The sequence below is a fragment of the Centroberyx gerrardi genome, chromosome 2, assembly GCF_048128805.1.
Source record: "Centroberyx gerrardi isolate f3 chromosome 2, fCenGer3.hap1.cur.20231027, whole genome shotgun sequence".
Lineage (NCBI taxonomy): Eukaryota > Metazoa > Chordata > Actinopteri > Beryciformes > Berycidae > Centroberyx > Centroberyx gerrardi.
The window spans coordinates 27,386,915-27,410,001 of record NC_135998.1 but is presented as its reverse complement, the minus strand read 5'-3'; the positions used below and the strand labels follow the sequence as shown (position 1 = coordinate 27,410,001).

General features: G+C 41.7%; 2 protein-coding genes across 2 annotated transcripts; both read left to right on the top strand.

Annotated features, from left to right (window-relative positions):
* The first annotated feature begins 910 nt into the window (after positions 1 to 910).
* brap (BRCA1 associated protein) lies at positions 911 to 14,123 on the top strand. Its single transcript, XM_071898467.2, has 13 exons — positions 911 to 1,302; positions 1,742 to 1,903; positions 2,067 to 2,298; positions 2,395 to 2,584; positions 3,034 to 3,147; positions 3,824 to 3,972; positions 4,359 to 4,434; positions 4,566 to 4,704; positions 5,060 to 5,169; positions 6,273 to 6,362; positions 6,491 to 6,594; positions 7,183 to 7,322; positions 12,076 to 14,123. Exons 1-13 carry the CDS (start codon positions 1,224 to 1,226, stop codon positions 12,303 to 12,305), a joined length of 1,815 nt encoding a protein of 604 aa, XP_071754568.2. The 5' UTR covers positions 911 to 1,223; the 3' UTR covers positions 12,306 to 14,123.
* Positions 14,124 to 16,138: 2,015 nt separating this feature from the next.
* On the top strand, positions 16,139 to 23,003 carry tor4aa (torsin family 4, member Aa). Its single transcript, XM_071898051.2, has 3 exons — positions 16,139 to 16,246; positions 20,208 to 20,666; positions 21,175 to 23,003. Exons 2-3 carry the CDS (start codon positions 20,208 to 20,210, stop codon positions 22,030 to 22,032), a joined length of 1,317 nt encoding a protein of 438 aa, XP_071754152.2. The 5' UTR covers positions 16,139 to 16,246; the 3' UTR covers positions 22,033 to 23,003.
* The last annotated feature ends 84 nt before the right edge of the window (positions 23,004 to 23,087 follow it).

Below are 23,087 nucleotides of genomic sequence, written 5' to 3'. Positions count from 1 at the left end.
TCCTCCTCCTCCTCTTCCTCCTCAGACAGTCTGATGTTTCTCTTCTCCTGGATTTTATAAGTAGACTGCAGACTGCAGGAGTCTCAGCCATGAAGTTTGTTTGTCCTTTTTGTCTTTTTCTACTCTTTCTTTTTAAATCTGTGATTCCAGTTGAAACCATTGCTTTAAAAGTAATCAGTAAAACCTTAAAAGCAATTCTCAATTCTATCTATATTACATCTACAAAGGGGATATAATGAGCCTTTCATGTAAGATACAGTCCACAAAAGTGGTAATATTGAAATTTGCTCGAGCCTGCTTAAAGAAATGGTGAATAACAGAGAAATTGCGATCTAACTAGTGCATTAGTGCAACAGTAAAATAAGTGAACATTCCTCAAGCATCAACAGGGCGAGTAGCCAGATCATTTCTTGCTTCTCAGTTTTATTGGTAATTGCTTGGTTACCTACAGGTGTAACTTTGTCTATCTAGGCACATTTTAGCAATAGGGTAATGGGGTTAGCAGGTTTAGATTTTCAGATTACACTGAAAATGGTTTGTTACTCTTTCTAAATTGCCTTTTCTCTCTTCTGTGAAGAATTGGCGGACAGAAATTTCATACATTGAAATAGCATACAATATTGCAGTTTTGATAGTGTAACTGTTACACACTGTATCTCTGTCTCAGTGTATGTAGATATAGCGTAATGGTGTGTATTTCTAAAATATATTTGTATATATGGTGTTAGCAACACATTGTTGTCACTCGAGTTCGTAAATATATCGTGGGCGTGTAAATCTAGTCTGACATTCCCGACACGTGTGTCGTCTACATTAGATTTCTGTGCATATTATTTTCCTGTAGGGGGCAGCAACACGCCTGAGATGCGTTTTATCTGGCTCAAATTTTATATGAAGAAGAGCACATCCTATAAACAGCTGGGAATACAGACGGGAAACAAAACCAAAGAGGTTTTTATAGTGGATCAAACCACAGATAATATCGACATAGAAATGTAATTGTTACGGACGGCGAAGAAGAAATGATTATAACTAACGGACTGTTGGTCGTCTAACGTAACTGAACTTCAAGGCATTGCCTGCCTTTGGCTACCTTGCTAGCGAGAGTTAGGATCTGGATGTGGATGCTAACTAGCTTGCTAGTCATCTAGCTAGACGTAAAGCTGGTTGGCTGTCATCGTTTGTTTTGTTTTCTCAAAAAATAGCCGTTTGCTTCATAACACATGAGTGTGTCTCTGGTCGTTATCCGTTTGGAATTAGCCGACCAGTCTCCTTCTCCACAAGGTTTCCAGTACTCCGCTGGTGAGTTATCGCAGCACTACAGTCACTGCTGTTAGCCAGGCAGCTAACAAGCAGACAGTTAGCAGACAGAAGACCATGCTAATCTTTTATAGCCTAACCCTTGTTGTGACAGAAACTTCCTCACAGTGACTCAGCAGTGATGCAGTAGTGACACCGTTTTGTGGATAGCTTGTGCTTTCTGAAAAGGGTCTCAACCAATTGACCCTGTCAGTCAGTTCATTGTTTTAGATAAAAAAAGTAGGCATTGTTTTTGAACAACTAGAACAGAATGTATTGTGTTAATTGTGTATGAATGCCCATCAGGTATGTGTGTGTGAGAGAGGGTGAGAAATAGAGAGAGAGAGAGAGAGAGAGAGAGATGAAAGGTGTGTGTAGCCCAGTTTGTCCGTTGGAGCCCATAGAAACTGAGGCCTGTCGCTGCATCTCTTGCCCCCTGCAGTTGAAGGCATGTCAGAGGAGGAACTGCAAGAGAAGGCTCTGGGCTTGGCCAAGCTCTCTCTGGGCGGAAAGACAGAGCTCGAGCGAACAGCTGTCCTGCACCAACACTTTGGTAGCAGAGCCATGGGAGACATGGTCATTGAGACCTTTGAACCCAATCCAGGTAAGCACGTCCCCGCATTCACGTTACAAGAATGCTCGAAACCCACACGTTTGAAATGAACATGTTATCAGAACAGTGTCGGGCTTAAACTGAGTCTTTACAGAAATCTAATGATGCTTGCAGATATGAAACTATTGAATTTCCTCCATCTTGACTGCTCTAGATAAAGGAGGGGGTGAAGACACTGGTGGCACAGGAGATGGGGACAGTGGGTCTCAGGCTGCAAAGACCGAATCAGACAGCAAGGAGGGCAGCGAGGGTTCACAGGACATCACTGCAGACACGGGCACGACTCCAGACTCGCCCTCCAAGCAGCTGCCAGACCAGATCTCTTTCTTCAGTGGGAACCCCTCCGTGGAGATCGTCCATGGTATCATGCACCTCTACAAGACCAAGTGAGTCACACCTCATATGTATTCATGTATGTTTTAATCGAGTATATATGCTATTTCAACATGATATATGATTTTTTTTTTTTTTTTTTTTTGCAGCAAAATGACATCACTGACTGAAGATGTGAGACGTAGCGCCATGCTGTGCATCCTGACTGTCCCTGCTACCATGACCAGCCATGACCTCATGAAGCTTGTGGCGCCCTTTAATGATGTCATGGAGCATATGAAGATCATACGGGACTCCACCCCTAACCAATACATGGTTCTGATTAAGTTCAGTACGCAGGTAAGGTCTCAGCATAATTGATTCTGGAGTGGTAGGTTTTTTACCTCCGCCAATGAAGACACCTGTCTGCCTGTTTGTCTGTTAGCAAGATAGATTTGGATGAGATTTGGACCAATCGCCCTCAGTACAAGGATCAGTTGATTAGATTTTGGTAATGATCTGGATCTGGGATTTCCGCCATTCAACAATTATCATTTTTAGTCATAACTCTTATGCTTGTTCAAGTGCTAGTAGGAGGTTCTTTTTACAAATTAAGGTTAACTAACCTAAACTGTTCTGGAGGCTGCAGCTTTGCAAGTCGGAGAATTGTTCAGAGTTGCCGGATGTTTGCATTCTACTGAGTGTATTTTAGCTATAGGTTTGTTTTGCATCTCTACATATTCTATATTTCTGTCTGTATTCGCTCTCTGATCTAACGCTGCTCGTTTCTTCTCCCTGTCTCTGGACAGGCAGACGCAGACAGTTTCTACACAGCATGTAACGGCCGCCAGTTCAACTCCATAGAGGAAGCCGTGTGCCAGCTGGTGTATGTGGAGCGGGCCGAGGTCATAAAGTCTGAACAGGTGTGTATTTACCCAAGCTGAGATTTCTTACTCATCACTCTACTATTCTACATTTAGAAATGGATTCCCTAAATTCTTCTTCTTTTTTCTCATTTGTTTTATTGCATATATCTTGATATTCAGTTGTTATTGTTATTGTTTTTATTTATTTTCATACTGCCCTTATTTCATAGTTTTGGTATATATCATACATGTTTCTTATTCATTTTTTCTTTGTCTCAAGATGTTCTACTACAGTTTTGCTCACCCTCATACATGCTGTGATTCATATTTTAATACTTGTAATTCATATATTTCTACCTAATATGTTCTAGTGCTGTTATTGTCAGTTGCACTATGGTTAAATACCCCCCATTTGTGCTATTGTTACTTTTATTCTATTGTCTTTGCTGTATCCTACATTTTTTAAGTGTCATCTTGTAGACACAACATGAATTGCAGATAGTTACTCCTTGTAGTATTTGGTCAAAATAATAGCAAAAGATTGCTATTGTTCTTTTCTATTTGTATATCTATTGCACGGTTGCCCATGGCTGCCCATCCCTGATCTATTGTATTGCATGTTCTCTGTCTCTCTCTCTGTCTCTCTCTCTCTGTGTCTCTCTCTCTCTCACTCTCTTTCTCTTTCTGTATTCCCGTTCCCCTTCTCTCCCACTCTTTGCTCCACCCTCCTCAGGGAGCCAGTCTGCCGGTGATGGAGCTGACCGAGCTGCCTAAGTGCACCGTGTGCCTGGAGAGAATGGATGAGTCAGTTAACGGCGTTCTCACCACACTCTGCAACCACAGCTTTCACAGCCAGTGTCTCCAGCGCTGGGAAGATGCCTCGTGAGTAACACACACACACACACACACACACACACACACACACACACTGGAATTACCATGTTATCATGCCAGTGTTTCTCACATAATGCTAATTTGTGAGAAACACTGACATCTCATGATAGATATAAAACTAATACAGCAATGAAATAAAAGGAGCCTTCCCACCACTGACAGAATCACATGCTCTGAGCTTTTCACCCGATTCTCCTGGTGTCCAGTGGTTATTTCTCCATGCTTCATGTCATGTGTTTGTTTTTGGCCTCTGTTTTACTGTATTCTTCTCTGTGACAAAAGGAAAGACCGTTGCACACAGTTGTGACAATAGAGGTGTTTGCTGCTACCGGTGGTCACAGTGCGTGTAGATGAATATCTGCTCTGTTCTTCAGGTGTCCTGTATGTAGGTACTGTCAAACACCAGAACCTGTCGAAGAGAACAAGTGCTTTGAGTGCGGAGTGCAGGAGGTAACTACCGTCTGTCTGCCTGTCTAGCACTACATCTCTTCCAGGGGCATCTTAACTGGGTCTTCATTTTAATTCACTTTTTTGTATTTAATTTAATCCTTTCCTGTCCCGCACCGTTCTCCTCTCCGTAGAACCTATGGATTTGTTTGATCTGCGGGCACATCGGTTGTGGTCGCTATGTCAGTCGCCACGCCTACAAGCACTTTGAGGAAACGCAGCATACTTACGCCATGCAGCTCACCAACCACCGCGTCTGGGACTACGCAGGAGGTACAGAGTTTGTGTGTGGGGTGCGGGTGGGGTGGGGTGTATGTTTGTGTTAGTGGGGATAGCGGTGCCAAAAGTTGAGGACAAGTTGCAGGGTCAAAGGATACAACCCAAAAATGTATATGCTATTAAGTCTACTGTACTTTACACTAATAAACCTACTTTTTAAGGGAAAAGTTTAAAAAACTGGGAAAAAGCATTCTCCCTATCCCCTATGGCCCAAAAATTGAATTCTGTATGTGGAATATACAGCTGTAGGTTTTTTTTTGTTACAACCTGGATATAATGTGGGTATAATGTCTGTGGCACCTTGGCAGTACATTGACCGCCCAGCCCATGGTGATCTTTGTTGTTGTAGATAACTACGTGCATCGGCTGGTGGCCAGCAAGACAGATGGGAAGATGGTACAGTATGAATGTGAGGGAGACACCTGCCACGCTGAGAAGATAGATGCACTACAGCTAGAAGTAAGTGTGTTTTGTTTTGCTTTCTTTGTTAGACCAACACTTGCAAATAGGGCTGCTCGATTATGGCAAAAATCATAATCACGATTATTTTGATTGATATTGAGATCACGATTATTTAACACGATTACTCATTGACTTTTGGAACATCATGCATTTATTGAACTTTTAAAAAAAACAACTTTTAACACTGGATTTCTTTGAACTTTAAATAGAATTGAACTGAAAAACAAAGAAATAAATGAAAATAAATAAATACAAGTAAAAAAGAGATAAATAAATAACTAAAATAAATAATATATAAAAAATTATAAATAACACCAACTATGTTGTAGTGCACTGTCACAACCTATGCAAAATATTCAACATATTGGTAAACTATATCTCTATATGTCAGTCAGTCAGGTAACAAAGGCACAAAATCAAAAGTTGCTCATGTATATAAATGGATCTAAATTGATCTCTAATGTGCCTGATGTGCGCATCATGTCATTTGGAGAGAGTCTCCCGGTGTGAAAACAAAAGTGAAACTTAACATTCCACAGTCAGTAACAGGGATTTGCAGACAGTAACTCGTCTTCGCTGCCCTACAGACTTTAACAATAGGTGATTTTAACGTTACCTTGTGGTATTTAAGTAACGTTAGTGGAATTAGGTAATTTAACCGTGTCGCAGTGCTTCAGTGCAGAGACTTGAACACGCACCGTGGGTCTGTACACGGTTTCCACACCAATGAATTTGTTTTACCTTTCCTGGCGACCAGCGGCTCTCTTTCTGTCATCTTCTACCAAGGAAGGTTTAAAAATAAACGGAGAAACGCAGCGGTTCTCTGTTACCGACTCGAGCTGAAACTACATTCACCACAGCGTGTTTGGGCTTTGGAGGAGGGGGGGAGCGCACCGCTGCGAGGGAAAGGGGTGCGCTGGATTTACAACCCAAGACAAAATGAGAGCAACATTGCTAAACGGAATGCGGCACAAAAATCGTTTTATCTCGATTTTCTTGTTTTCATGATCGTGGGAAGCCAAAATCGTAATTGAAAATAAAATTTGATTAATCGCCCAGCCCTACTTGCAAATGCTCTAATGCACTTTCATTGTCTGCAGTACTCCTACTTGCTGACGAGTCAACTTGAGTCTCAGAGGATTTACTGGGAGAATAAGATCGTTCATCTGGAGAAAGAGACAGCCGAGGAGGTACTGAGAGCTAAGCTTAACGCCAGGCTTTGATACCATTCTGAAGTCTTTGAATAAGTTTAGTTGAGTGTAATAGCTGATTTTAACACTCAAACTCCTGTGTTTGTGTGTGTGTGTGTGTGTTTCAGATAAACAACATGAAGGCTAAGTTTAAGGAGACCATAGAGCGCTGCGATAACTTGGAGCGAAAGCTAGGAGAGTTATCCAAGGATAAACAGGGCATGGATAAAAAGTGAGTGTAGACTGACACACTAGTCATCTTTCCAGTCATCCATCACGTTTTATTTCTGTGGTTACATTTTTACCTCTCTCCTCTTCTGATGACTGTCATAATCCAGTCATACCAGGATGCACTAACTGCACAGGTCTGAATAAACTCAATGCATGATATAGTCTCAATGCACAATATTTAGTGAACCATTTTCTGTTTTGTATTTTTTTTTTTTTATAGTTGAACTGTTAAGTGAAATTCCTATCCAATGATATACACAATGAATTCCTACCACATTGGTGGCAATTTTGGTGTGCAAGTAAGAGCCTGTAGTCAGCTCTGCAAACTAGAGGTAATGTGTTAACATTGGAGCCAATCCCGACTCTGTGCTTTTACTGCCATTAGATTTGCATTAGTGTGTTTTGGATCTGGCCGCTACTGCAGCATTCACACACACGCAATGGAAACTTGGCTTCAAAGACACGACCCCTCCTGATCTCCTGGGTGTATCACACAAAAAAAAACAGTGATCTCAGTGCTAGGAAAAGGAATAAAAGAATGTTAAAGGGACCTTGTCAACACACAGTTGTGCTGTATCTCTGCCTTCAGGTGTACCCAGTTGAACACTCGCGTGGTGAAGCTGAGCCAGGAGCTGAAGGAGGAGCAGGAGATGAACCGCTGTCTGAGAGCCAATCAGGTTCAGCTCCAAGCCCAGCTGGCAGAGGAGGAACGCAAAGGAAGAGAGAATGGTGAGTAGTAGGTGTAAGACCAAGAGTTGAGCCTTAATCCAAATACAGGCCCTTAAATGGACTTGAATGCATGGGATCAAAAAGTTTTTGAAGTCATGATGATACCTTACGTGATTTCCAGGTGTCCGAGAGGCCTGTCTCTAGCAGACACTGCTCAATATTTTCTTCATAAAAGATGAAAACCTTGCTTTTAGCTAAAGCAGACAGGCAGGCAGTGAACGGTCATCAGGTCATGTTTATTGTCCCATCCCTGAGGCTGTGATACTCACTGTCGCTGCCTTCGTACATCATTCTGGCTTCGTTCAGCCACTGTTGCCTATTGCATAACGTTTCACCACCTGCCAGCAGCTTCACCAAATCTAGCATCTCCATCTCCGCTGTTGCATCTCACTGCTCCTTCTACAGCATGAGCAGCAAAGGAAATGTGAGTCAGCCAGCTGCCTGGTCATCTGCCAGTTCACCTTGCTACCACCTGCTGCTGCTAGCATCCAACCAATCAGTCAATATACCTAATGCCAGGCTCAAGAAATATATCCAGTATAGCAGGTCGGGAAGGATGGGTGCAAGGAATGCTTGGTTGGAATGTTTGGTTGTCAAGCTACACTCGCTTACCCTTCGCACTGCCTGTTTATTTTACATTTAGACTGACATTTTAGGAATTGCCTGACACTCTTATCTAGAGCGACTTATAATGAATGAGCAGGTAGGGATTCGGTCTTTTGCTCAAGGACACTTCAACAGGACACATGGCAGTTACAGCACTACCATGACAAAATGGCAAAACAAAATTAGGACAATTTCCCATCATTATTCTTTCAGTCACTTGAAAAAGAGCAAGAAGCCTCCCAGTGCCTTAGTGCTTCACCAGGAGAGAGTAGGCGAGATACACAGCAATTGTCCACATGAAGGAGAAAATTTGTTATGCGTTTTTTTTGCTAGCAAAAGGCGCAAGCCACAGTGTGCACCATGCATTTTCTGTCACCATTTATCCCCCATTCATTCCACACAACCCTCGCAGAATGGAAGTAAGGCCATAGAGACGGGGTTATATGAGCCTGAAGCTATAAGGCTTGTGCTTGTGCAGGCATCTCCAACAGCAGAGAAAACTTCCTCATTTATAGAGCATCATTTGCAAATCATAAACAAATTATAGTTTCGCAGCAAGCCGTGCCTGTAGCTCAGTCTGTTGGTCACATTCTAGGTAGAGAGGAAGGATTGCATGGAAATGTACATATAGGGGGTGGAGAAAATAAAAATGAACACCTAACAATGTATGAATATCAAGTATAATATAATAAGGAGTGGGGGTGCCCTTTGCCTTGAAATCAGCTTTAGTCCTCGAAGTGCTGCCACACAAGTCCTGAACTGTGTGTCCTTGATATTGGACCATTCTTCAAGGAGGACAGCCTCCAGTTCTTTGAGGGATGGAGGAGGAGGAAATCTACTTTGCAACAAAATAATGGATTTTTAACAGTCCATCCCACTGTTGAATTTGTGTAGCAGTGTGTATATCATCTGGGAATATAGGAGCATCATGAGGGAACAGTGTTTGCACCATAGGGTGCACCTGGTTCTGTAAAATGGCCTCATATTCCTTGGCTGATATAGGACCATCCAGCGCAATCATCAGACCTAATGACTCCCATAGACCTTATAACACCAATGAAATGGCTTCCCACACTATTACAGATCCAGCACCATGTTTAACAGCTGGCAACAGACATTGTGGTTTGAAGGCCTCCTTTGGCTTTCTCCAAACATAAACCCATCCCAATGTAGTAAGAAAAGTGAAAGGTTAAAATACGTCACTGCAGGATGAACATGATGTCTCAGAAGCTTTGTGTTTATTGGCATTTACCTTCACTTGACTTAAAATAGGCCAGAAAAATCCACCCACTAATACTTTTTTCCATTGCTCAGGGGTCCAGGTTTTGTGCTCCTTGCACCAGTTTATGCATCTTTGTGCAGTGGCCTCGGATTCACTTGAATTCTGAATGGCAGCTCTGCCATAAATTCTGAAGAAGGCCTTTGAAGGCCGAAATGTCAAATGTTTTTAACTTTGTAGATTAAATATACTTGCATTGTGAGCAAGGTTGCCAAATTTTCACTGGCACTATTCAACTTTGTTTGTGGTTGTACATTGACTCGCCGCACCTTAAATTCCAACTTTGTGAATCTCACAGAGGAGTTGCTTCAATTCTGTGGCATTTTTTGAGTTTGATGTTTAGCGACTATCCAGTGTGTCCATCAGTGAGGTTTGACTTGAAATCACTGTTACTTTGCTGATGCAGTTTGTCTGTGTTGGGAATATGTTGTCATGATTTTCCAGATGGTTCCATTTTCAATGTGATTGATGTATCTGGTATTCTGGCACCAACTAGCCGGCCTTTTTGTTAGTTGCCTTATGTTGATTTGAAAACTCGCACATGAAAAGTGGTGATTATCAGACCTTTTTTAAAGCTGATACATACTGCTAATTGGTATTCAACTCAAAGCTGCACTAAGTACGATTTTTTTTATTTTTTTTATTTTTTTTTAATGTAAAAATACATCTGTCGTATCAACCTAAATCACAGAGTTGGGCTGCAATAGAGAATGCCCTCCCCTCTAATTGAGACACTGTAGATTCACCCCATTTGCCCAGTCATTATTTGGATGCCAGGTTTGATCACTGGTGGGAAATCCTCTCAGCACAGAAGGTGACAACTCAAAATTTTAATGGCAAAACAAAACTTGTAATCGCTTAAAAAGCACCACAGGATGCACATGATCTCTCAGAAGAGCTTTGTACTTATTGACATGTATCTTCTCTCTAAGGAGTTCAGAGACTATGCCAGCAACATGCACAAGGTTTACTCATTCAGATGTTGAGAGGGGAGAACGATTGACTCATCTGACTATATGACTTCACTCTAAAAGTGCATTGTTAGTGTTTGTGTTAAGGGGTTTATGCACTGCAACTGGAGCATAGTATCCCTCTCTGTGTTCTCAACAGACTGTTCTTGCTCACGCCTTAGATTAACATTTACAGTCAACTGGTTCAGAGTTGCTTGACTGTTTTTCCTGGTTCAAACCAATGCACAGACATTACAGTTGAAGAGGATGCACCTCTTTCCACAGTTGCTCATCATTGATGTTAGCTCAGACTTCCATGCCAACATCATGGTGGCCACTGTTCTTCATGAAACTGCAGCAAGTTGAGCAGTCTTTAACACTAAAACTCCTGCCAAACACGCTCCAACAATCGGTTCAAAGTCACTGACATCTCTCCTTCAAGTCAAGATAGCCAAAATAAAGGCGACTGTCTGCCCACTACATCACTTCTCCGGCACTGAACTGCCTGGGCTCACAGGATTATGGTGTTGCTCATGGCCGCAGCCATCAGCGGCTGTGCTGGTCTGAATGGTAGTTTTGGGTCTATGGTTATTGACCTAAGTGCATTTTTCCTCCACCAGTCAGCTCTGCTCAAGAGGATTGTTTAAACAAATTGTGCCCAGTTCTTTGTTTATGTGGAAAGGATTCCACGTATTTGTGTGTTTTGATGAGAGGGATTTGGTAAGGCTTACTCCAGAGGAAGACTGTCTCAGTCAATGCTTTGGTGCTTGATGCTTTTTGCATATAGGGCCTTTGCAGAAGCGTTGTAAATACCATAGCAACCATATGGTTGGAAGACCACTGAGTAGTTAGTGGAAGACCAGCACCTCGTCATTATTTCAGTTTGCTTTTCATACTTACCAATCATGTTAGCTTGACATCTTCGCGACTGATTGAGGCTATCCATAGTCGTGTTCTTTTTTCTGGTAATCGTTTTGCTTTTGGAACAGCCAACCACACAACAAAAGTTGACCATGGTGTTTGCCGTGTTGACAGCAGTAAATCGGACTAGGTAGCACCGCTGGAATTACGTGGTGGTCTTCCAACATGGCTGCTGCCCTGTAAGGTCTGAGAGCTTACTCCACCTGCAGTGTTTCAACATCCTGGGTGTTGTTGCAAAGCGCAACAGTACAGGCTATGTGTGCAGCTGCTTCTTAGGCTACATCACACACATTCATCAGGTTTTACAGCCTGGATATTCTTCTTCTCTTTCATATATGCTTCCAATGGCTGCCCAATGGCTGCCAAATGCTGACTGTTCACATTTGATGCACACGCTCAGACTTTTTAGACCAGCTCAGCTGTGGAATAAAGTGTTCATATTGTCAGTATTATGCCTTTTCAGGAATGATTATTGTAAAGCTCATAATGGTTTCCTGAGGCTTTGCTAGGTTTTTGTCACACACAATGTTTACATGTTTATTTCCCCACAGCAAGGCCGCACAGCAGTGTTGTGACATTGTGGCCGGTAATGTGGGTTGTATACATTCTATAGCTTAGTAAGAATTTGAGTTAGAAAATAAGTCAAACAAATGGTTTGTGCTAATATCTTTGTTTACAAATGAAGGGATTTTGTACTGAAGTGTATGTGAGTGCCAACAAGGCCACATGTATCACTGTAATGACATGCGCAGGCACGACAGCATGAATTATAGCCTACACATCTTGACAATACACATCTTGGCCTGATGGTCATTCACTGCATGCTTATCCATGGTGTTTCTAATGTTTTATAATAAATGATTCAGTGGTGCTCCCTCATGATGCAGTAAGAAATCTCATTCTTCACTTGTGAAACCTGGGTTGTAGTAAAACACATCTGTTTTCATGTTCCTAATATGTTAATCATGTGTCTGACTACTGCCTGCTGTCTTTGCAGGAGAGTGTAAGGACGGGGCAATAGCGGAGCTGCAGGAGCAGCTGAGAGACGTGATGTTTTATCTGGAGACCCAGCAGCAGATCGAGCACCTGCCTCCGGAAGCCCGCAACGAAATTCAAGAAGGACAAATCAACATTGCCGCCAGCCCCTCGGATAACGCTTTGGGCCCGGCGGGGGCCGGCCCCTCCTCTGGCAGAGGCAGGAGAGGCCGGCTCAGGAAGAGGAAGTAGGCAGGGAATAAAAATGTAACGGAACAGAAATGACATTGATGCCCCTCAACATGGACGTGTGTGTGTGTGTATAAGGCAGGGGGCTGTCCATTTGTTGAAACGTGTCTAAATCATTCTGGCCCCTCAGAAGGTACTCAGAGGAGGAGTGAGGGGTCAGATGGGATGAGACTAATTCGATATAAGATGCTCATCTTGTGGAAGAAAGAGTAAATCATTAGAATATTTACCTCTGCCCCTTTGCCCGCCTCAACCTGGATTTATGTAGCTTATACAAGGAGAAACATGATGAACAACGGGATGTGTGGCTCGGCGATAGCAAACACAAGAAGTTAATACCCCTCTTGGTTGAAAATGCTGGCTTTACCATATATAGAAAGTTTCTATTTCTGTTCTACAGTATTTGTTTGATCAGAATTATGTCCATTCTGCCTCTGAAGCATTCTCCTACTGTTACCAGGTTCAGACCATGTTAATAATTGTCTTTATCAATTTCAGCAACCAGTGTTAGTTTTGCAGCAATGTTAACATGCTAAAAGTTTTTCAGGCAAGGGAGATGGTGAGAGGTAAAGAATGTGAATTTAGGTTCACTTTCTGTAAAGGAAAAACATGACCAAATTTGACTTTTGGCGTCTTTTCCTCAGCAAAATACAAAATAATTTTAGGCTAGTTCTTGTTTTTTTGAAGTTCACGTTGCCTAGTTTTTTTGTTTGATCTTATGTAAAATGCCTATTGATAAAATGTTTTTGATCATAATTTTGTTCACAAAGTTAACACTGAGAATATCTTGAGACTACAAAGATAAGATAGTTTGATGAGAGCCACTGATTTGCCATGTTGTTTTGACTTGTCTTATCCCTTCTGATCAGTGCAGTTGATTGGAGGAAAGGAACAGGAAGCACATTTACCCTTCGTAACATCCTGGTCATGTTTTCTTACCTCTGCTTGGCTGAGATATGCGCCTGGAAAACTATCCCACATACAAAGCACTGACCACAGAACATATTCTGAAAATATTTGAATGCTCTGTGATCTTAAAAGTAAAGCCCTATTGGAAGAAACTGACAAGAGACTGAAAAGGTTGTTGCCATGTAGAATAAGAACACTTTCAAAAAGATATCAAGGTTCTGTAGTTGGCTCTGTTCACTCCCTTGAAGTATTGCATTTGTGATGTCGTGGGGTTTTGTTCTATTTATTGTTTAGTTAAACATTTAAACTTGTATTCATGTAAAAGCTTTAGATGGCTCCAGATGGCCTTAATTAAGTACTGGGGTCTAGACAGTACCTACATCTGTTTTAGCAGAGTTGGCTCAAAACTCTATTACATTGAACAGGTAGAAAGAAAGTCACTTCTATGCAAAACTTTTCCTTTGTGAGGTTTTGCACTACCTACCAAACCCAGAGTGAAGAGGAGGGAACAGGAGAGCTAGTTCTGTTCATATCATATGTGCCAGAGAGCAATTGTCACTTTAACCTTAACTTGGTTTTCAGAGGGCAGAGCAAGAACATTGATTTGGAGTTTCTTATGCTTCGTTTGTGTTGTTACAGGAAGTTCAACTAAATGAAAAGAAAAAAAAAAAAAAAAACTTTAGCTAAAGTGTCTCCACAACCACGTGTGTTTGTTGAAGTTGTAGTTGAGCTCAACTTGACAAACATCCAAACTGGACAATGCACAATTTCAGTCCTCACAAAATAGTAAATGTGAATACATTTATTTCAGATGAATGAATTTCAGTTTCAGTTTTCACTGTTAGTTTTGTATCCATGTCCCAACAGTCAATAAATTGTTGCTATTTGATATAGTTTTTTGTTTTTTCAAGTTCAGATTGTTGTAAGATGAACTGATTGGATGATGATGAGTGAAAGTGAAACAGATGCTTATCAAATGACCACTAAATGATACAAGCACCTGGGGAAGATGCACTAACACCATATGCATGCTGAAAGACGACTTCCCAGTGGCTTCTCTGCCATAGAATCTGTAGCATAGATGGTATTCTACTATAGCTGCTCAGTCTCAGTCCTGGTGACTGTTGCAGTATCGCAGCAGCCAGCTGCACTGAGACCAACCACACTGTAATGTACCAATACGCTTTTTTTCATCTTACAACATAACTGTTTACTTACAGCAGCTTGCCGAAAGTAAATTGTATACAGAGACCGGGCCGAGCTACACCTTCATTTCCAGAGTCTGCATGGAAATACTGAGAAGGAGGAAAAAGGAGATTAAGATTAAAATGACTTCTTCGTGACATGATGTCTGAACCCGACGGCTTCCGCTTCTCACCGGTAACGTTCTGATGCAGTGAAGGTTTAAAAAACTGCAGCTGAGCTTCCTCTTTTGAGTAAATATTGACTGGAGCAGCACAATAGAAATTTTTCTAATAGAAAAATGAGCCCTGAGGCAGAGTTTTTCCACCGACATTCAATACACCCTTTTGCATGATTTATCTGTTGCACACTGGGATGTTAAAGCGTATTATACTGCAACCTCGCACTCCACACTTAGCTGCCAGTTAACAGCTAATGACTGTACAGATCAGTGTGATTGTATAGCAGCAGCCAAGGTTTACAGAAAACCCCTTATACAAAGAAAAGACACACACCCAGACTGTATAATGTAGATCTAAAAGGATTTGATGCCACTATCAGACGCTGACCTCTCACACAGATATACAGTACGTGTGGTAGTCTACCTAACAAGCTCTGCCTTTTCATGGTCAGTCTCAGGCAAATCATACACGTAGTATGCAAACACTTGCCACACCTCTCCGTTTTCTATTTTAAGTCCCGAGTACGCTCTGTGTAATTCCATACACCCACGCAACATGCATGAACTGGATTATAATGAATAATGAGAAAGTGACTCCATGCATCTTACAGTTTTTCACTCAATTGATTTGACACATTTCTCCAAACTAAGGTCCATAGTGTCAAAACAGTTAACAGCCCTTGATAATTTTGCAAAACTAAATGCACATTTCATTATTTTCACACTAAATACAAAACTACAAAACACAAAACTCTCCAAAAGTCCATCCTTTTAAAATAGTTACGCCAGCTGTTTAAACTCTTTATAATTTTGCAAAAACATATTGCACTTTTAACTAATAGTCTAATAATACCTTTTCATTGCTTTCACACAAATTACAAAATTACATCCAGCATAAATACTTTGGCCTGACAGAAATGAAAGGGTCAATGAGGAATAAAATCTGTGGAAAAAACTGAACTTGTTTGTGTGTGTTTTTTTTAAAGCAAATTATGATTTATTGCATCCATCAATACTTCTAACTCCTTACTGTATGACAGACAGACAAATGTAAAAATGTCAATATGCCTTTACCAAAAATAACAAACCTATTATATGTGAAACTGTGAAATATCACACATTAAAGTATTGTGAGGAACAGACATTTTTCTTACTGTAAGGAAAACCTTCCATCAACAGATTCTGGATGAAATTTCATGAAATCAGATTATAGAAAATGATTGCGGAACTTCCTGATGATTTACCGTTAGTGTCTGTGTGTGTGTGTATTGATCTGAATAAATGATCTTATCACCAGATGATGTGTGCAGGTTTGAGTCAGTATTTGGTTCTTTCCATCTGAAAAGAAAGCAGCATTTCATTTTGATAGTGGAGTTGAGCTGCTTCGATGTTCTGAGAGCATGAACCTTAGTTTGGAGAAATGTGTAGAAAAAAACTGCAACAACTGGGTAGAAGACTGAGTGAAAGAAAAGAGGAAGAAAGAGGAGGAGCCTGCAGACGACTAAGAACAGGATTGGGGAGGTGAAGCAGAGAGACAGGAGGTTCCTTCCTGAGTTACAGTTGCACTGAATGCTCTGCGGGGCTCTTCTCTCTTCCCTCCACTCCAAAACCATGGACTAGATCTGGGGAAAGGAACTTCGGCTTTGAAAGTGAAATTGCGTCCACATTTGAGGTAAGCAGACTGGTTCTCCTGCATGTTTTTTTTTTTTCTTTCTTTTTCCCTTCACTTCTCTTGTCTCATTCACCTCTCTCCTCGCTTTGCATATAGTTTGCAGGCTGAAGTATGTGCAGCTGGTTGTTCAGGCCTCTGGCCAACTCCAGTCACTCTGTCTCCATTCTGTGTGTGTGTGTGTGTGTGTGTGTGTGTGTGTGTGAGCAGCTTCATGTGAGAGAACAAAACTAGACAATTCAGCAAATTTGAGAAAATAACAGACTTAGTTCCTGTATGTGTGTGTGTGTGTGTGTGTGTGTGTTTATTAAGCCCAATGCATGTATTTGCAGCCAATATATTCAGGAATATTCAGGAAGCTTTAGAGTCAGCTCCCACAGACACAGAAAGTTTCTTGAAAGTGGCTCTAAAGAGAAGAGGCTCTAAAATGCTTGGAATGCAGCCGGCCCTTTCAGGTCAGTACATGTGAAAAGTGAACAGAGAGGGAGATAAAGCCGTGATATCAACTTACCCCCACCGCTGGGTGCTTTTGTGAATTCTTCTGCCCCGAGGGAGAGAGGCTTAGTTAGCCAGGTGAATTAGTATGTCCTTCCCAGAAATGATACTAACTTAATTCATGTGCTCGTTTCTCATCTGGATTGGTGCCATTCTTGTTTCCAAACTCTGCCAGGAATAGAACTTTAAAATTTGCCACAGGTCAACTGAGTCATTGATTTGATTATTAATTGTGTGTGGTCAACTTTGCCAAAAAGCTTAAGAGTTGGCTAAAAGGTTGCCATTGGGGAACAGATCTAGGATCAGCTTCGTATTCCAACTCTCCGGATGCCTTTATTTTATTTTATTTTATTTGCACACACATGAAACTGCATAAAATCCAGATAATGAAAAAAAAAAAAAAGATGTGACAGGAGAGGTCAAGAAGCCACAGGCTTATACAACTACCTCCCCTCAACTTATGGAGAAAAATAAACAATAACAAAAAAAAGGGAGGGGCGGGGGGGGGGGGGGGGGGGAGAAAGAAAAAAACTAAGCTAACATAATTTAGAAAAATGCAACAAAAAATAAATGACAACAAGAAGCACACAAACTGAACAGAAAAATTAACCAATCAGTAGACAACAATCCAATAAAAACAAAGAAATACATGAAAAACAATACGGGGAAAAAGAAGAGAAAAAAAATATATATACACGTCAAAAAATAATTAGATCAAGAATCATGAATTCAATGTGATAAAGTATAAAGATAACGAGCTCTTGATAACGTGTGCTTTAGCGTTCCATATCTGTACACCACGATATCTAAGGGAGTACTGGCCATGTTTCGTTTTGTAAAAAGGAAGGTGAAGATGATCCAACTGTCTAGTATTATATGAATGAATTTGGGAATTAAATTTGAAGAAGTTGCTAAACGATAACCGCGGTGAAGTTAGTTTTAGGTTGGATATTCGACAGACATTCACTCCGGATCCAGCAGCGTGTTCTTGCTCAGTTTCACCCAGTGTTGGCAGTGAGGGGGCGCTTAGCTCACCTCCGGGCGCTCGCTCTTAACCACAGGGGTTTCACTTAGGGACCATCGATAAATTACTGTTTGAATGACACAAAACCAATGTTATTTTCAATACCTTCGTGCTGACTTGCCCATATTAGTGAAAATTATGATTAAAAAATTATACTAAATTGGTCTCATATAGCACACCTATTTTGATTGCTAATGTGTAATTAATTTATTTTACATAGATATTTGAATAGAAAATAATTGCAGTTTTTTTCCAATAGCTTCCATGTCATGTGACCCAGTGACTCCAAACCAATGCCGAATTGTAGTACCACACTGGACAAATGAGACACAGCTCTTTTTGTTGGATTTTAGTGCTTCTTCTATTTTATATTATATATATGAAAAAATCTGCTTTTTTTTTTTTTTCAATAGTTGCCATGTCATGTGACCCATGGAAGAATGTTCAGTTTTCTGAACAGGGGGACAGAGGCCTCGTTAGAGGTTGAGAAAGTTGCCAATCTTACAAATCGTTTTGGCAGCAAATAAAGTTTATGAAGATTGGAGGGGTATGTATTTGCCCAAACAATATTACCATAAATCAGATAGGGATAAATCATGGAATAATATAAAGTTAATAAACGAGACATTTATGAAGCTTCGGAGTTTGCTGATGATCCCCAGTGACTTCACAGTTTTGTTACAAATAAAATTAATATGTTTTTTCCAATTTAAATTCTCATCAACTAAAATGCCTAAGAAACGAGTGTGAGAGACTTGAGAAATGTATTTTCCATCTACTGACACTAGCATAATCCCTAACATACCTCCTGCCCCTTCCCGTAAATATTATGAAATTTGACTTTTTAATATTTATTGAGAGCTTATTAAGTTGAAACCATCTTGCAACTCTCACCATTTCCTCATTTGTATTATTTATTAGAGTGTGTAAGTCAGTATGTGATAAAATCATGTTGGTATCAAGTACCTCAAGTCAGCTGCAGGCCCCTGGTGCCTGGTGCCCCTATGGGTGGAGCTGATAACTTCTCCATCTCAGCAGGGTTTAAAGAACGGAAACTCCCCCTATGTGCTGCAAACCCGGACGCTAAGATAATAAAGCAGCAGCCAGTATATTACTCTATTGACTGTCTGCTGTATCTAATTCACCGACCTGAAGGATATGAGGCACTCAAAAAGACATCAGTTATGAGTCATGACATGACTTCCTCACTGGTTATGATTGTCCATGCAATCAGAGATTGAGGGAAAAACCTAAGTCATGCATAAAGGCAAAACTGAATGATAAGTGGGCCTTACCTGGAAAGGTTTCCTATTGTAAAGTAACCTATTGTATATGGAAAAAATAACATTTGCACAGGCAAAATGATCATGTACTCATGACTCATGGAAGGTCCTGCAGGGGACGGCACTTCCTTCTTTCAGCTGGAATATTTCCAGAGTATTTTTCAGTTGAATCGATTATCATCTTTGAAGGAAAACAATAGCTACTGTATATAGTTGAAAAAGAATGTGCCGCCCTTGTGCAAATCTATCAAGTATCAATCACTGAGCACTGTACGTAAACACTAATTAAGTTGTCAATTGCATTATTATTTACATTTCTTCAGATAGTGCAGGGACATGTTACGTCTTGGGTATAAAGCAGAATATGAATCGACTGCTAGTGAGTCACAGAGGTGTTGAGATATCTTATCAGGTCCCTGTTTCGACACTGGGTTTGGCTGGAGTCACTTTAATGCCGCCCAGCCCTTTAATCCTGCCCGCACTGCAAGAACTGCTATATATATTACTACTATATTAGGCTACTAAATATTTTAATCTCCACTGTATGTAAGTTGTGGTGATGAACACATTTGGAAATGGAGCTTCTGTTTCCCTTTATTTTGATTAAACTTATTTCACTCTGCCAGTAGCTGCAGCGTTGGTCCCTCCTATCAGATGAGAGGAAGCGGCGGAGGGTGCATGCCTAATACGCACACATGAATACACACACACACACACACACACACACACACACACACACACACACACACACACACACACCTGTTTGCTTGTCGTTTTACTCAGAAACCGTTTGCACAGCTAAGTGGTCTATTAGTCATCATATTGCAATATCCTGACAGACTGCCAGGCTTTGTATAGCTGTATAGTTATGCTCTACAGTTATATTATTTATGTTTTATTTTAATTACTTGCCACTGATCACTGCAACTTAGTGTCTCACATTAGAGTGTGAAGTAACTACTCCCACCCTTGTTGGCACTGATCTCTATGTACAAAGAAACTTCTGGTTAGAGAACAGAGAAAATATATTTTTAGAATATGAAGTTAAAACAGGAAGTTTGTGGCCATTGGCATGTTCTGTCATAACACACCATGACAGTCCTCCTCTCTCTCTCTCTCTCTCTCTCTCTCTCTCTCTCTCTCTCTCTCCCTCCCTCTGCAGATGAGTGAGATGAGTGACCAGGATAGCAGTGCCAGCGACCGGCTGTCCGGGTCTCACACAGACGGGGAAATGGAGGGAGAGGGAGAGAGAGATGAGAAAGGGGGGGAAGGCGCAGCCCCCAGCTTCTCCAGCTTCTCCTCCTCCCTGCGCGCCGTGATCCGGATCAAGCAGAAGTACCAGGCCATGAAGAAGCGTCGCCTGGAGCTGTCGGTGGGCCTGGGAGGGGCCGGGGGCCCCACGGGGGCCCCAGTTCGCACCAGCCCCAAGATCTTCACCTTCGACGGGCTGACCCCCTCTACCTTCCCTTCTAGTTCGTGCTCCTTTCCCCAGAGGAAAAAGAAAAGGAAGAAGAGACGGGTGATGTTTCCCACCGGAGGGGGGCGCAGAGCCCCACCCAAACAGGAGCACAGCCGTGCCAAGTACTGTCTCTACCTGCTGTGTGCCATCGTCTTTCTCCAGGTACAGTGGAGGTTATGATTACAGTAAATTGACATTATAATCAGTGACACCATTTAAAGATATGACCTTTCATAATCAGTTAGTAGTGTTGAGCAAAAACAATCCTAACAGTAAACACTGTATACTGATTGTACTGTAATAATACCCATATGCCACATGACAATGTTAACTGTCCATTCAAATCATGCTGAAACATGCGTCATGTCACATTGCTGTTGTTGTTGCTGACTGTTTTTATCATCCCTTGTATCCCACAGCATTATGGGTAGTTTATTACTCTACTGTTTACTGGTTAGTATCCAAGTTGTATAATTTACAAGGCTGATCTTCACAAGTAAACAACTTATGGACTGACATGGTACCAGCATGTCTGCCTCGTCCAAAACAAATTCTGATCCCACTTGTCCAGTGGTCACCAAACACTTCAATGTTGTTTCCAGGGAAAGTTGATTGTTTCATTGTCATTGTCTACTGACATCAATCCTGTCTTTCTGTCACTTGTCTCCAGGTGTATAATGCCATAGAGAACCTGGACGACCACGTCCTGAGATATGACCTGGAGGGGCTGGAGAAGACGCTGAGGAGGGAGGTGTTCGGCCAGCAGGGAGCGGTGGAGGGTCTGCTGGCCCACCTGAAGGACTACCTGTCCACCTACGTCCACAACAAGCCCCTGGTCCTGTCCCTGCACGGCCCCAGCGGCGTGGGCAAGAGCCACCTGGGACGCCTCCTGGCTGGGCATTTCCGCTCGGTAGTGGGGGAGGCCCTGGTGCTCCAGTACTACGTTCTCCACCACTGTCCCCTGGAGGGCGAGGCCTGGCAGTGCGCCCGGGCCCTGTCCGTCATCGTCTCGCAGGCGGTCGCGCGCGCCGAGGAAGAGGAGAAGATCCCCCTCTTCATCTTTGATGAGGCCGAGCACATGCACCGTGAGATACTGGACGCTCTGAGGGACCTCGTGGTCTCCAAGCGTTCCAACGAATACTTAAACGCTGTTTACCTGTTCCTGAGCAATCTGGGTCACGCCCACATCACCAAGCACCTGCTGCACAACTCCTCAAGTATCTCTATGGCCATAACAGCATCCGGGCGTCATAGCAACCTAGTGAAGGAGCTAACTCCAATACTGCGCAACACTCTGGAGAAGCTCCACCCGCTATGGACAGAGGCAGACATCTTACCTCTGGGCCTTTTGGAAAAAGGTCATGTGATGGAATGCTTCCTGGATGAGATGACCCGGGAGGGCTTCTACCCAGATCACACCAACATAGAGCGTCTGGCGGGGGAGATCGAGTATTACCCTGCTGTAGGGGGGCGAGAATACGCCCGAACAGGCTGCAAGAAAGTGGTGGCGAAGGTCAACCTGCTGTGAAATCCTCTCAAGGAAACGTTTGGATGTGCTAGAGTCTTTAACCGTGAAACACAGTTCATGGGAAGCACCCAGAAGGAATATGGACACAAAACTTGAATGACAAGACAGAGCCACTACATGTAAGAACATGTGTCTAACAGTGACAGAAGGAGTCTTTTATTCAGACGCCGGTGAGGACTCTGTTGTCCTAAGAGGAATGGCATGCGTCCTTTGCAGAGGAGGTTTGAAAGTGTTTGTCCAGTCCACAAACAAGCCTTAACCCTTTCTAAGAGGCAAAGCATTATCTGACAACAACTATTAGGCAGCTCAACCAGACATTCATGCTGATGGAAAGAGTGAAGGAGATTTATCACTGGTCATTCTGCTACGGAAAAATGAACTTGATGGAAAATATATGACACATAGCAGGAGATGTGTGAGAGCAATATTCATTATAAATAAAAATCTAGTTTTTATACAGTTTAAAGGAAAAGTTCAGATATTTAGAAGAAACTTACAAGAACTCCTTTTGGGACATCCCATCCAAAAAGGTTTTACACTGTTTTTTGAGAAACTGGATGTAGCTTGTTGACTTTTGTTATCAATGCTAGTGCAAGTCAACATTTCTAACAATATCACTTGCAAGCCATTACATTTAGTTCCGTAATCTGTAAGAATAAGCGAGAGATCTGTTTGCAAAGACCTGCATGCAAATCCCAGAGATTAATGTAAACTCTAATGACTTGCACTATCATTACAAATTAATGCTACCAGGAAGCAACATCTATTAATGGCAATAATAATCTAATCAATAATAGTAAGTCCTTAAGAGTTTTTGTTTGTGATAAATATGTTTAATGTCCTGGTATCTCCCAGTCCAAATATTTTTTATATTTCTAAGATTATGAGGCTTATGTGTACAGTAAGTGCCTTGCAATTAAAGACTCCATTTAAACAACGTTTTGAGAGTGTTTGATCAAATATCAACCTCACTGAAGGTCTTCACTATCCTCATAGCTTGCAGCAATGTATTTTGACGAGAAAAGAATCACGACAACTTTCAGACATTGTGTTTT